At 30.9% G+C, this 14,896-nt stretch overlaps 1 protein-coding gene across 7 annotated transcripts in view; it reads left to right on the forward strand.

Annotated features, from left to right (window-relative positions):
- LOC143043767 (uncharacterized) overlaps positions 1-14,896 on the forward strand; it is an 81,680-nt gene that overhangs the window by 58,703 nt on the left and 8,081 nt on the right. For 6 of the 7 annotated variants that reach the window (XM_076215982.1, XM_076215988.1, XM_076215948.1 and 3 more), the window contains 6 exons: positions 154-270; positions 784-927; positions 1,395-1,458; positions 6,077-6,114; positions 7,012-7,172; positions 7,969-9,312. In XM_076215982.1, the coding sequence (XP_076072097.1) occupies positions 154-270; positions 784-927; positions 1,395-1,458; positions 6,077-6,114; positions 7,012-7,172; positions 7,969-9,312 (1,868 nt within the window). The remainder of the gene's footprint in view (positions 1-153; positions 271-783; positions 928-1,394; positions 1,459-6,076; positions 6,115-7,011; positions 7,173-7,968; positions 9,313-14,896) is intronic. The other variant, XM_076215955.1, reaches the window with a different exon arrangement.

Raw genomic sequence — 14,896 nt, forward strand, 5'->3', positions numbered from 1 at the left:
TCCACAGTTATTGTGAGAAAAAAAATATACCTCTTGAATTACCGATTATACCATTGTAATTGATTTAATTGAAAAATGGGTTTAAAAAGTATTCTATATTTATGAAACGATTATATAATTCATAATCTTACTAATGTTTTGTTTATTTTTTAGGAATTGACAGGCAGGTTACCCAGAGAATATCCCCTTGCCACAGGAGAACAGGCTCCTGCCATCAGACGCCGTGTCGGTACAGCATTCTCACTAGCATCAAAAGTACAAGATGACCAGGTATGTATTGGTGATTATACTTACAATAAATTAAAAGTCTTTTACATGTATTTAGTGTGTAATACATTTTAAAAAAATATGTGGTATGATTGCCAATGAGACAACTTTCACAAGAGACCTTGCTTTAGGATTATTCAATAGCTATTTGAAACAATACTTAAATAATCTGTTGTACAGAACTACCATAAAAAAAATATGAAAATGTTATGATTGACAATGAGACAATTATCCTTAAGAGACAGATGTAAGCAACTAAACTACAGCCTTCAACAATGTGCACAACTCATATTTATGAGTAAATGATTATCTTATTGTTTGTAAAAATCTTTTGTACAAAATGTATATAATCTGTAAAAAGTCAATAAATTCCTGCATGTTTTTGATATATTTAATAAGGTTTATTTTATTTATTGACTGGGATAAGTCAACTGAGAATTAAAAAGTATATTGTTATAATATCTGTTTGTTACTTTTGTTTTGACCTTTATGCTAATGTGTAACTTACTATTTTAGGCTGAGTCCTTGTCCAAGCTAGAGCTTGAGTATGAGTTACAGAAACAGATCACCCAGGCAGCAAACCGTCTCTCACTAGACAAGTCTGTCAGCAAGTATGTTCGTAAACAGAGACGTCATTCATTCCACAGAGCAGAGAAAAAGGTAGGTTTTAGTAGTTAATATGTCACTATATAAAAATAAGAAGATGTGGTATAATTGCCAAATATGTCACTATATAAAAATAAGAAGATGTGGTATAATTGCCAATGAGATAACTATAAAAATAAGAAGATGTGGTATGACTGCCAATGAGATAACTATCCACCAAAGTTCAAACTAAGTGGATGCTAGCAATTAAAGGCAACCATTCAAATGAAGTGCTCTTATTAAATAATTTTAATTCAAAGAATCATACAGCATGCCTTTTAGTTATTATTTTGTTAAAGAAAACAATTCTTTAATGTAATATAAAAAAATAAAATTCTCACTATCTGCATCTTTCAAAAGTGTAAAGCTATTAAAGTAAAGTAACTAACACATTTTCTGGATATTTGATTACATGTACCATAAAGAAATATTATGTATTACTATTTGTAACTTATAAAGTGTTATTTCCTTTTTTATTTCAGTTGAGAGAGATGGAGAAGAAGTTAGCTGATGGCAAGGGAGGTGACTCCACCCTTCCACTCGATGGTACGTACTGTGTTAACAAGAGTTTAGACGAGTGTGAACTTGACAAGTGTTTCTCCGACGCCTTCCTTGACGACATGTCTATCCGTGACGGTCGCCGTGTTAAGTCATCTTTCACTAGTCGTTTGTATAAGTCTTTCAGGGACAGGTATTCAGTTAAAAGTAAGTTGAATAAGTCTTTTCACGACATGGTAGCTAAGCGTCAGTTTGATACATCTATGTTGGACTCTACAGTGTTGTTTAATGCTACCGTTGCAGACCCACATGACATTACTGTTTCACATCGTGCATCATGGCATCACTACAAGTTCCAGAAATCCAGTCATCCATCAACAGAAAGCAGAGTCTAGTCAATTTGTGCAATTTTGTTATGAACTGTGAATAATGTGCTAATACTAATTTATTGATAAAAATCTTCCAATAGTGCCAAGAAAGATAATCAGAAAAACTTCATGGGAGATAACTCTTCATCATGACACTCATTATCATGCATAATAACACTTGCTTTGCTTTATTTGTATGTCTGCTTGTTTGTACTTGTGCATCTGCTTATTATATGCTTGCTTGTGTATTTACTTCACATCCTGTCTTAAATGTTTGTGTGTGTTTATGCATGTTTGTTTGCTTGTTAGTTTAAATGCTTGTGTCTGCATGAATGGCTGTATGTATGTATGAATGTGTTTGTTTGCATGTGGTGAAGTTTGATAAATATCATGGATAGTTAAAAACATTTCATGATATTTTCAATGCTTGTTATTAGATATGATTCAAAGTTTTAGACCATAGAATCACTTGATGTTTTTGCTACATACCAAATTTTCATCAAAAGTGTTTTATTCACAAATTTTTTATCCCTGAATGAACCTTAGATATTTTAGTGCTCATCGTTTTTCGTTTTTTGAAATCTGCTTCATGTTTTAATCAACAGTATCAGATTATAAGGTTTCATTGTTTTATCATTGTAATTTTTTTTATGACTGATGATTTTTATTCATCACAGTTTTACTGAACAGGGACCAATTAATTGAAGAACAACTTTGAATCATATTGTGTATTTGTATGTCATCTCTCATTTAGTTTTTCTACTGTCTTTCTAATAAACATTTTATATATTCATATTATATCTTTGTTCTTTCTTCCATCTTTGCTTACATATACAAACATACTTCTGCATTTATATATACATATATTCATATACTCAGTAGATCATCTGGTGCTAGAAACATTTATAAAGACACAAGAAATATATTTTTCATTTTCAACTCCATTGTTAACATTACAATTTGCAATGCAATAATTCACTTCCACTTATTACAAACATCTAATCATTTCAAAGAAAACATCACCATGCACAATATAGCTCATAGTATCATGGTCATAGTAAAGTTCATGGTCACTATCACAACATAAACTTATACGAGGGTTCCTTGGTTGTTGCTGTTTCAATGTGAAGGTTTAAAAAGTTGTATCACATCACATTTCATGCAATTCTCTAGTCTTTCACATAAGCCAATAAAAGCAAACGACATGCTTCAATAGATTTCAAGTTCAAAAATTACACTCATTTTGTTTTACTTTCGCATCATGTTTACTGTTAGCTGACTTTGCCCTAAGTTGATTTTTTCATGCAGAGAATGTAATGACATAGAGTTCTGATATATATAAGGAAAAAAAGAGAAAGGAGTTCAAGTATTCTAGAAATTAATTCACCAATAAAAAAAATAAGCTATGAAAAAAAAGTTCCAACATGTAATTTTGGTGTATGTTGAAAGGTTTGATATTGTGTATTTATGTGTCAGTGATGGTCAAGGATTAAATCTGTAGTTCATAGTCTCATTGGAGGAGTTATTGGGTCAAAACATCACCTTCCTGTTTATTTGTTTTGTGCTAAAATATTGAAAATTGTTTGAAGCTCTCTGTTACCAAGACCTCATTTAAAAGTTTCCTTGTAGTCACTCTGTTTGTAACATCATACAATAATACACCTGGTTAACCAAGAACCTTTGTAATGTTGGTTAAATCAGAAGACTAATGATCATAAATATACCTCTAAATGATCAGAGATATCACACGGTTTTATGTCAGAATAGCTGTGCATTTCAGACATGATAATAACATGCAACATATAGGGAATCTTACAGCTTTTTTATGTTCTTTTCACACCTGCTTTGTAAAGTGCCGATCTTATCTGGACCAGTAGGTACATCCTACTGTGAAAGTAACATCCTAAATCATGACCTCATTCTGAATCAGCTGGCACCTGGTAAACATTTCAAATAGTCAATTATGAGACCAATTTTTTTCATAAGTTGCAAAAAGATTACAGTTATTGCTTTTTGCCAAAAAATCATTTTATATAATGGAACATATGAATTCCAAGTGACTCTTAAATTTAATAGCAAATGTGATATTTGAATCTTTCTGAAGATTTATCCCTTGTATGTTTTGTTTCAAGGAAAAAATATGCAGATCTGCTTTTCTTGAAAAGATGGAACCTACACAATGTAAACAAACTAAACTTTTCATCCTAAATCAGATGGTTACAATACAATTCATGACTTTTTATATTGTTATACGATTTCTTTATAATGATACATTTGTAGTTATGAAATAGGTCAACAATATTGCATCATGCATAGGATATGCTCCATTTATAACATAATTTTCTACACTCTGCTGAAAAGTACATTTCACCCTATGACTCAAATTACAGTGAAACCTTCTTTACTTAAAATAAAGGAAAACTCTATCATCATCAAAATTCATATTTGCAAATCTGTCCACTGAATCACATGAGTTTACTGTAATTTAACCCCAAACAAAGTCTTTCCATCTGCATGTTGATGAAGAGATGCTTTAACAGATAATTAAATAAGATTTACAACCACACACACACATAAGCAATGACTAATCCTTGTTTAATTACATACGAAAAGAACATTCAATCCTGCATGGAGAAATCAGATAAGATCTTCTGATAACTGATAGTTTGGAGCCATTTCCTCTAATTACAGGAAAATGCATTTTCTGATTGAAGTTATGCACTCCTTAATTACCTTTATTTAAATAGATTTCCTGTCTTCCCAGTTGGAACTTTCTTAAAAATCTAGATCCAATGCAACTTTTCAAAAAAAAATAATTTCCTTTTAATTGTCACATGTTTGAAATACCTTTGATCATAGGATGTCTATTTTAAGAAGAATTGGTGCAGCAATCTTGTGTTTTCCACTGGATGTCTTTTGGATGTTGGTGAAATTAGGTTGCTATTTCATTGTCTTATACCCATATTACTTTTTGCACCTCACCTGACTCAATCACCCAGTGTGAGCTATTACCATCCATTTTGTCTGGTGTCATCTGTTTTCGGCATCATCTATTAATATTATCCTCTGAACTTGGGCAATTATATCCAAACCCAAAGGATATAGTGTTTTATACATTTGTGAGATGATTTTGACAGCAAACCAACAAGGCGGTCATGGTTGAAAATTATACATATGGACAAAATGCAAATATTTTCTATATCTTGAAAAGCAATGTACATGACAAAATCTGACATAAGCAGAATTTTTGAGAATATGTAGACCTACCAGCGGTCCATTTTGACCAAAATTGTTGGACTACTCCTTATTGGAGTATTTGCCCATAAATGAATATTTTTTTGACTAATTTTAGGCTTTTGGTTAAAAATTAAAGAAAATAGAGAGAGTCTGTTGACAGCAAAAAAGATCAGCAATACAAGATAGCTGAAATTATCTGTTCACTTTTCATTTATACAAGTGTTATTTCCCTTAAATTAGTCAAATATGAAGAAAATTGAGAGACACTTAAAAAAGTAATTAGCAAGACAAGTTCAACAAACATAGGTTCATAGGAAAAATTGTCAATTCACTTCTCATACATGTAGTAAAACCTTTTAAATTATGATTTTTTTACACTTTTTTTGCTTTTTGCACCAAAACTCTAGTAGAAAGCAACAGATCGACAAAAAAGCGATTTATTTATGAATTATATTGTAGTCTAAAATATTATAGGGTTACTATTGTTGATCATGCATATAGACCAATGTGAACTTCACAGGATCTTGGATACAAAACAGGAAATGAAAAAATTGCAGTTTTATTTTAGGCTTCAAAATACATGTAGTAGACAAATGTAATTTTTCTTTTTCTTTTTACAAATTTCAACTCAATTTGTGGTTCCAAGAACATCTGGCATGTTGTCTGTTTGTCTTTAGTTAGTTCATGAATTTGTAAGTTCAGATGCACAATTCTAATTAAAACGTGTCTGTAATATTTGTATTTACTGTAAATTCAGAAATTATTGCAATGTTTTTATTAAAATGCGACAGGCTTATAATCGCAATAACTTAAATTCACATTCTAATTTTTTATATATGAATTATATAGGATTTTACTTGATATCGCAAAAATTAAAATCGCACTTTAGTCTAAAATGACAAAATCACAATAATAAATGCACGCGAAAATTTCTGAATTTACAGTACTTAATTTATATTTCTGTGAGCAGAAGCATGCAACAAATGATGATTTTTGAATTGTTTATATCATGAATTAAACAAACAAAATTATTATATTAAATTTAACTATTTTAATTGCAGGAAAATACAAATCTGGTATGTCCAGAAACCAAAGCTTTGTAAGTATTTAAAATAGAATGCTAAGAACATATGTATACCTTTATAATACGAAAAACTTCAAAGTAGTGATTCATTTTTAAAATCTATACACCAGTAATAATTGTTATTATCTAGTAGATTATGTAATATTTTTGTAAATTACTCCACATCAATCAATATATCATAGAAAACTAAGTAATTGAATAAGAATAAAGATATTATGACACTAACCATGTTGATAAATTAATTTATATGCAGTTATTACAGTGCATGATTGGATTTTCATATTATCTTACTTTCACTTTGCTGACAAAATAGTTGTAAAATTGCACAACCTCACTCCGATTATTTCACTGCTATGAATCTGTTATCTCTCTGACTCTATGAGTTATGAGAATGTTACCCCTCTTAAAAAACTAACAAACATAAAAGTCTCAAAATGTTCACACGTTGTTATAGATTGATTAATCATGAGTTATTAAAACAATATTTTCTAATGCACGTTTGTTTGCATGTTTTGTCTGTTTATTTCCATTTAACTGACAGCATGTGTTTTAAACCATACAGCAGAATGTTTATTTTTCATTTTGAATTGGATAGCCAGTTTGCTCATTCAAAAATATCTCCACTGATTGGTTAACAATTAAAAACCTTAATTGTATAGTCTATGACTATTAGCTAACAATTAACTACCGGTATGTAGTAGAACCTTAGCCATACATAGCATAGTGTAATATTAGATGTACAAAACCATTATATAAAATGAGTTTATATTACTATGCTGTAATCAAATTAAAGAAATGAAAAAAAGTAGATAAACTTTGATCCTTCCATCTGCTGTATGGTTTACATGTAGTGTGCTTGTTCTTCTGTTTGCTTTCTTTATAGTGGATGCTAAAATCCACGTTATTCTTCAGTTTCTGTTACAGATGAATGACAATGATGATCCACATTCACAGAAACCTAGACGGGAATCGCCTAGTCGTCAGGTAGTACATCCGCCAATGCAACGCTCAAACACTGTCAGAGAATTGTCACCAACAGAAAGTAGGCCACCTTTAAGTCCAACATTAAGCAGGTATGGGATATGGTTAACATGGAATGCTTTGTTCTTTCAAGTAGTATTGGTAAACAAATTCACACAAATGTTTATATAAACATATTAAGATTTGGCAGTTGCAACTTTTCAATTTTTGTGTGGAATTTACTTGCATTTTATATGAATGAAAGGCGGTGTGAGTTATATATCAATAAAATAGCAACCAATTGACAAAAAAAAACGAGAGGTCAACTACCATCATATACAACAGACCGGTGTCGTATATGAATAAAAGTAGATATGGGATCTATGTCAAAAAGACAGCAACTATTTGACACAATAAAAATATCTACAGGTTGTTTCCATCATTAACAATAGGAAGCTGTCTATGTATCTATATGGCAAGGTTAAAATCCTAGAGTCTCATCCTTAACAATAGGAAGCTGTCTTTATGTATCTATATGGCAAAGTTAAAATCCTAGAGTCTAAAGTCTAGAAAAGATTGTGCATAAAGCTGCATACATGTGAATCTGCAGTCACCAAATAAATCTCCAAAGCTGAAATTTGGGAACAAATGTACTATTAAACAATGGTTAATGTTTAAAAATTCCAGAAATCTGTAGCTGATACAAAGTTAAATCTAGCACGAAAAGAACAGATTCCCCGTTATAGATTGAAATTGACTCCTTACAAATCATAACTTTCATGTTTGTAACATAGCCTATATTAAATAAAATAGTAGTACTGTGAAGTGTAGTTGTATATTTATTAGAATATGCTCACAAAATGAATCTAATTTACATTATTTTTTTAACTTTTCATTATTATGTTTTAGTCCTGCTTTATTTCGAGATTGTGGGGGAGGATCACAGTCAAGTAACCAACTTTACACACCTCTAACCAACCGGAGCCATTCATCTGGTAGTAATATGTCAAACCAGTCAGAATATGAAAACGTTAACAACTACAAAGACTATACCGGAAGTCAGGACAGTGGCTTTAGTTCGGCTAATAATATGTATAATTTAACTACTCAACAGACTTCACATTATGAAAGTTCAGACCAGCTCAAAACACCTACAAATAAAAACTACTCAGAGAGCTTAGAAAATGTATTTGAAGACAAAGCTGCAAACCATAATAGTTTAGATAGCAGTTATAGGAAGACTGGCAATCCAAAAAACTATGGTAGTTTGGAAAGAAATTCCCGACGTAAAAATGAAACGTGGCAGCCTCGTGATAGACAACATAGTGATAGTGATGCAAGTATAAGTCATCTGTCCGATATTGATACTTCTAAATATGGTAGTAAAAGAGCGTCTCAGTCAGAATATGATTTAACTGGACAAAAAAGTAATTTAATTGAGCTGCCAGTTCGACATGAGGAACAAGGAGATAATAGGCGACAGCATGGTCGTTGGAATGATGTGGCTCACACGGAGCCATCTCCCCTTATACAAAGTCCCAATCAGGACTATCGTGAGAGCAGTGAACCTCATTGTTATAGTCCGAGGAGTTATGAAGGAAAAAGACAAGGTGGGCGAGGAAGCCCTTACATAGAACGTAGTATAATGACTAAAAGAGTGGAATCTCCCAATTCTAGTGCTGTTGTAACTGTAACAAAAATGCAACCTCATCGTAGTGTAGAATTAGTATCTAAACCATTTGAAATGTCAGACTTTTATAAATATAGTGAAAAAATTCGTAGACAAAGAATGATTGAAAATTACCAACAGCAATTATTAGGTGACTCATTATCGCGGTGTAGTTCTCCTTCACAACATTCAACCGATAGTGGAGATGGGTCAACGGGTTATAATTCTGTACATAAATATCCACACCCTAACTACAGTCCGTCACATTCGTCATCTTCATCAGGTCACAGTCACTACCCTATGGCACCTTCAAATCATTCTACGCCAGTACGAACACAATCCCCTTATCTAACAAGGAAAGGAGATTATGATTCATCTAGTCAAAGTGCCAGTATGCCTAAATATCAGTCACAAAGTACACATGTGCAATATTCAGTGCAGACAGCTTCAGGAGGACGTGTTGTTAAATCAGTGCATACCACAACAAAACATACTCAATATCAACCATTGACTCCATTGAAATGTGACCCAATTCATAAACAGTCGAGAACACCATCCTCACAGAATTACAATCCAACAAATAGGTGAGGGTAGTATAATGGAGCACCAAATTCAGGTTGTATGTGTTTAAATGTTGCAAGTTGTGTGCTTGGATGGTGGTTATGTGACACAATTTGACATTGGGCCATTTTAATTCACTGTGAGTCTTGTTTGTGCTGTTCCATACATGCTATCATGGAATGAGGTCTGCACTTAGTGACAGTACCAAAAACAGTGGTTGCACACCTTTTTTCCATGATCAGAAAAAAGCTGTGCTAAATATGAACATTTAAACAGATTTCATGCTGTTGCAATATTTGAATATTATTATTCTTGCAATAATTTTATACTAATATAATGTTCAGACTAATTTTACATACTTTAATGAGATTATAATTGTTTTAGCATGTAATTGAATGCTTTACTGAATGGCTTTAAAGCTTTTTTTTTTCATTTTACATATTTGTAAACACATCAGTATTGCAGAAAGCAGATTATAAAATACAATTTAAGTATAAATACTGTTTCCATTACATGTATGATTCAATGGAGAACTTCCTTGGAAATTAAGGATTTGGAACTTTTGTCATAATACAAATGATTTATGCTAAATATAAAATCTTTGATACATTTATTAAAAAAAATTGCCAGATATGAACGAAGTAATAATTTATATATATTTTATGTATTTATTTGATGAAAACTATTTTATACAACCCTGTGAATTTTTGTAATGGTAACAGTATCTTAATATTTACAAATATATATGTAACTTTAAAGACTCCAAGTTTTATTTGAATTTTAAAAATTACTGATATTTTTTTATTTTCTATTGTAAAAAACTTTTTTTTTTTATATATCTAATTTTAGTTTTCCATCATATAACTCAGTATTTCTAATCGTAATTGAAATGTCCTATATTACTATCCTGAATGAAATTTTTGTTGTTTCTATTTTGACTTCTCTTTGAAAAATACAACATGATTTAGGACTTTTAACCTAGAAAAAAATCCAAAAATATCTTTCATTTTACATTAAAATTAAGTGATAAAAAATTGATTAAAGAGAGATAACTTTTGCATTCTTGAAATGAAGCTTGTTTTCATTTTTATTTGTTTAACTTTAACTTTTCAAGCAAAAGTAATGTCAACAAAGATCTCGTTCATGATTGTAAGGACACATGTTGAATTAATTACACAGATCTGATATATGACAAGATTATTTTTTATATAGATTTAATTTTAAAGAAACCTAACTTGATAATCTAGAAAAATTCTAGATATAAAGGAAATGATTAAAGGAAGGAGATCTGAAATTGTTTAAAAAAAACATTTAAACTTGTAATCATATGAACAAACGTGTCTTCTTACATATTTTGGATAAATGAAAATTATAAAAAGAAATTAGTCTTTCCACTGAAACTGAAATTATGTTTGCCTGTAAATTTTGTTGTTGGCTATTAAGAAGAGGTTGGGGTAATACAATATGCCATACTAGTCCTATTTGATATCTTATGTTAATTAGATTAATTTATTCCTACCAAATTTGGCTGATCAATTCTTTGCTGTATATTTTTTTGAGACATACATGATATGAGAAAAAAAGTGAAAATTTATAAAATTTATATATCTGTAAAAGTGACAGAAATATATTCTACAGTGTTTTGAAAGAAAATGCACATTTATTGATTTGAGTAACTAACTGCAAGTTCACTGCATAGGCACTTGTTTCAAAAAAAAATCTTATATATCTTATATTAAGGTATAAAGGTTTATTCCTTGCAGAGACACATACCTGTGATGATTGTTAAGTGGTAGTAATTTAAAAAAGAAACAAAATGCATTTACCATATATTAAAAGAGTCACTCTCCAACTTTCATCTAAATGCAAAAGCCCTAACAAACATCCAAAAGTTGTGCTACAATCATGACAATGAAAAGTAGACATCAGGTATTTAGAATTTTAGATATAAAGTTTGACATTGTTAATTTTATGATTACAAGTTTATGTGTTGTTTTGCAGTACTATCTAGTCCAGAATTGTATGTAGGTTGTACCGTTGAGCTTCTGGAACTAAGATTTATACCTGGTATTCATCACACAATACTTCATTTATTAACATTAACAGATTATTTTATAAAAAAGCATGTATAAATGCTTAAGAAACATTATAAAGCGGACAAGGAAAGTTTTGTTTTAATAATCAACAATCATCATACTAACTGGATGATAAGGATGGTTTATATCTTGGTGGTTAATTTAAAAAAAAAATATTAATGGTATAATACATCAGAAAATTATCTCACATTTAACCAAGTGCAATTTTGTTTACCAGGTGTGTACTAAGCAAATAAAGTGCAACAGCTTTAAGTTGTTAAATTCTCCAATACACAAATATTCTAAATACAAGTTTTTAAAAAAAACGGAATTCTATGTTTTAGTGGAATTTTAATGCTCTCATCTACCAACTGATAAAAATTGTGCACCTATGTGTACTAATTTAGGTACAGGTTAATAAGTAAATAAACTTTTATTGCAAAGCAGTTATGTTAAAAATAGAATTGTATTTTGACTATTTAACTGGTCACCAAATAAAGCGTTTGAAATAGCCGTATGTCAGTGATATTACTGTCTTGATTATATGATATTACTTGTTCTCAGTATTTTAATGACATTCCAAAGAATCTTACTGGTAAATTAAGTTTAATCCAAATCAATGAGATGGTTGTTTTTAAGTTCGATACTCCTATACTTTTAACCTCTGGTGGAGTAATTTAAGTTAATACTGTTATTTTATGTATGAATAAATACATGTGGTCAGTAACAAAAAACTGGCAAAATAAACACAAAAAAATAAATATATATATAATATCATTGTTTTCATTTACTGTCAAAACCCTTCCCTATCAGGCCACACAAGATTGTTATTTTCATGGATCTTTCAGAAACAAAATGCTCACAGAAAAGTTTGAATTTTAGAAAAATTAAATGCAGAACATGACCTCATATGGTGTGCCCTAGATGTTGAATATAAATTTAAGAAACATTGCTATTCAGAGGTAAAAATAAATAATAATCAATGAGGATTAAATTTTAAAAAATCTTCATTTCAATTAATTTCAAATATAAACATTAAACATGGAGAGTTGTCTCATTGGCACTCATACCAAATCTTCCTATATCTATTGGGTGGTATGTGGGAATTTTTTTTTAAACTTCTTTTAACAAAATAGAATGAGGACAAATGCAAAGTATAACAAATGAATGTATGGCCATAGAGCTTTGATGTGTTAACTTGTTAGCTCACCGGGGCCATCTGAGCTTATGCCATCACTTTGCGTTCGTCCGTCGTCGTAAACTATTTTAAAAATCTTCTACTCTGAAAGTACTGGGTCAGTTACCTTCAAACGTTAACGAAATGTTCCTTCGGGTATCTAGTTTATAAATTGTATCTGAAGTTTTGATCCATTGACAAACATGGCTGCCATAGCTAAAAATAGAAAATATTAGGGTCAAATGCAGTTTTTGGCTCATATCTAAAAAAAATATAGCTTTTAGAGCAAATCTGACATGGCGTTAGCTTGTTCAATTGGTCAAGATCTATCAGCTCTGACATTATCAGACGAATCAACCAACCCATTGTTGGGTTGCTGCCACCGAATTGATAGTTTTAACAAAATTTTGCCGTTTTTTGTTATTATCTTGAATATTATTATAGATAGATATAAACTGTAAACAGCAATAATGTTCAGCTAAGTAAGATCTACAAAAAAGTTGATATGACCAAAATTGTCAATTGACCCCTTAAGGAGTTATTGCCCTTTAAAGACAATTTTACACAATTTGCTATTTAAAAATCTTCTCCTCTGGAATACAGGTGAGCGATTCTGGCTCTTGAGAGCCTCTTGTTGCTTTTGGCCCTCCTAGCTTGTATGGCCAAATAAGCCATTGGTATCCTTTAATGTGTGTTGTGAAGGAATGGTGAAAAAAGCTAATGTTATCTGTTGGTGTATTGACTGAATGGACAAATAAGCTAATGTCAGCCTTTGATGTTTGAAATTTGTGAACTTGTAATGTCTGCTCTGCTTCCTTTGGTTCAATTTGAAAATTGTATTGTCATTTATACGTTTTCAGGTTCAATGAGCTAGAAAATTATGGACACAACTTTTTGCATATATACAAAATTTGTACAAGAAACTAGATTCATCTTAACAAGAAAAACTTAACGCTTGTGCCACTTATCATGGTAAAACCAAGGAATTATAAAAATATATTTGACAGGAGCTACAGAATTGATAATTGGTATATGTGCAACTAATGATGTTAATCATGTACAAAAAATACCAATATATAATAGGATATGGCACTACTTAACCACGAAACTGAGAGCTTATGACAGAATCCATACTATATGTGTTTCAAGTGACTAAGTTAATGAATGATATCCACAGTATAAGGTCACTTCAGATATCTCAAAATTCTTCCATTTAGTCCAAAATATTGTTATGTTATACATAGTTAATCAATTACCAGGTTGCTATTAGCAATGACATTTGCAGTAGGTACCAAAATGCAGAGATTCTCAGAATATCTTAGTAAGATCAATGTCAAAATGTTCAGACGTTACGCGCGATGTTCATACCTTTTACGTTTATGCATGTTTCGTGAGTAAAACTGCTCTGTAGGTGAAGAAAAAAACGTATTTTAATAAGAAAAAAGATATCAATTTGCTGGATATAAACGTCCTTGTTCATTTATCTCCATTAAAACACTATAAAACGCATTTGTTCGAGTTGATAAGCATTTAATTCTGGGTTTTTTGTTAAAAATGGGTTGTCCCGGGTAACATTTGACGATGAAAACTGAAGTATAAACCTTCTTTTCGCCTTCTTTTTTTATCGATTTTCTTAATTTTTTTTTTTGCCGCGAACCGCCATGAAATGGCAATACTTTATGACGTATTAGAATGGCGGCTACTGACGTCATATTCTGTTTCGCCAGGCAAATCGGCAAAGTTGCATTGTGTCCTATCTCCATTTCCGAAGCTAATTCATCGAAAACAGTCCAAAAATACGAATAAATGATGCCATCAGGTGAGAAATTGATAAAGCTAGTATAATGTTGTTTTTCTGTAATTAATTAATTTCAAAAGCAAAATCGTTTTAACACAAAAACAAAAAAAATGATACATTTTTAAATTTGGTGAAAAAATGTCACAAGTTCATTTTTCGCAAATACGTTGCGTACAGTAGTAATTTAAGTTAACTAGGTTTCGTTTTGCACTTGATTGTCGACAGTGGCATTCTAATATAGAAATGTTATTTTTCTGGTCTTTCCAAAATATCTATATTGATCTCCATAGCATTCGTACTTTCCGAAAAAAATATATTTGAAAAATGGTGAAAAAGATGTCACACGCATTACATTTATAACGGCGGCAACCTGACGTCGTTTCGAATTGTGAAAACAACAAAATACACGGCTCCATGAAAACACATTGAACAAGCGCACAACTTAGTCGATTTTCGGTGCATGCATTTTTAAACTAAAAATATATAGAGAGAGACTTTTTAAGCTACGGTTTGATTTATCTATATGTTACTGATTTTTCCGATCCTTTTTGTTATTC

The sequence above is a fragment of the Mytilus galloprovincialis genome, chromosome 1 (genome assembly GCF_965363235.1).
Source record: "Mytilus galloprovincialis chromosome 1, xbMytGall1.hap1.1, whole genome shotgun sequence".
NCBI classification, from domain to species: Eukaryota; Metazoa; Mollusca; class Bivalvia; order Mytilida; family Mytilidae; genus Mytilus; species Mytilus galloprovincialis.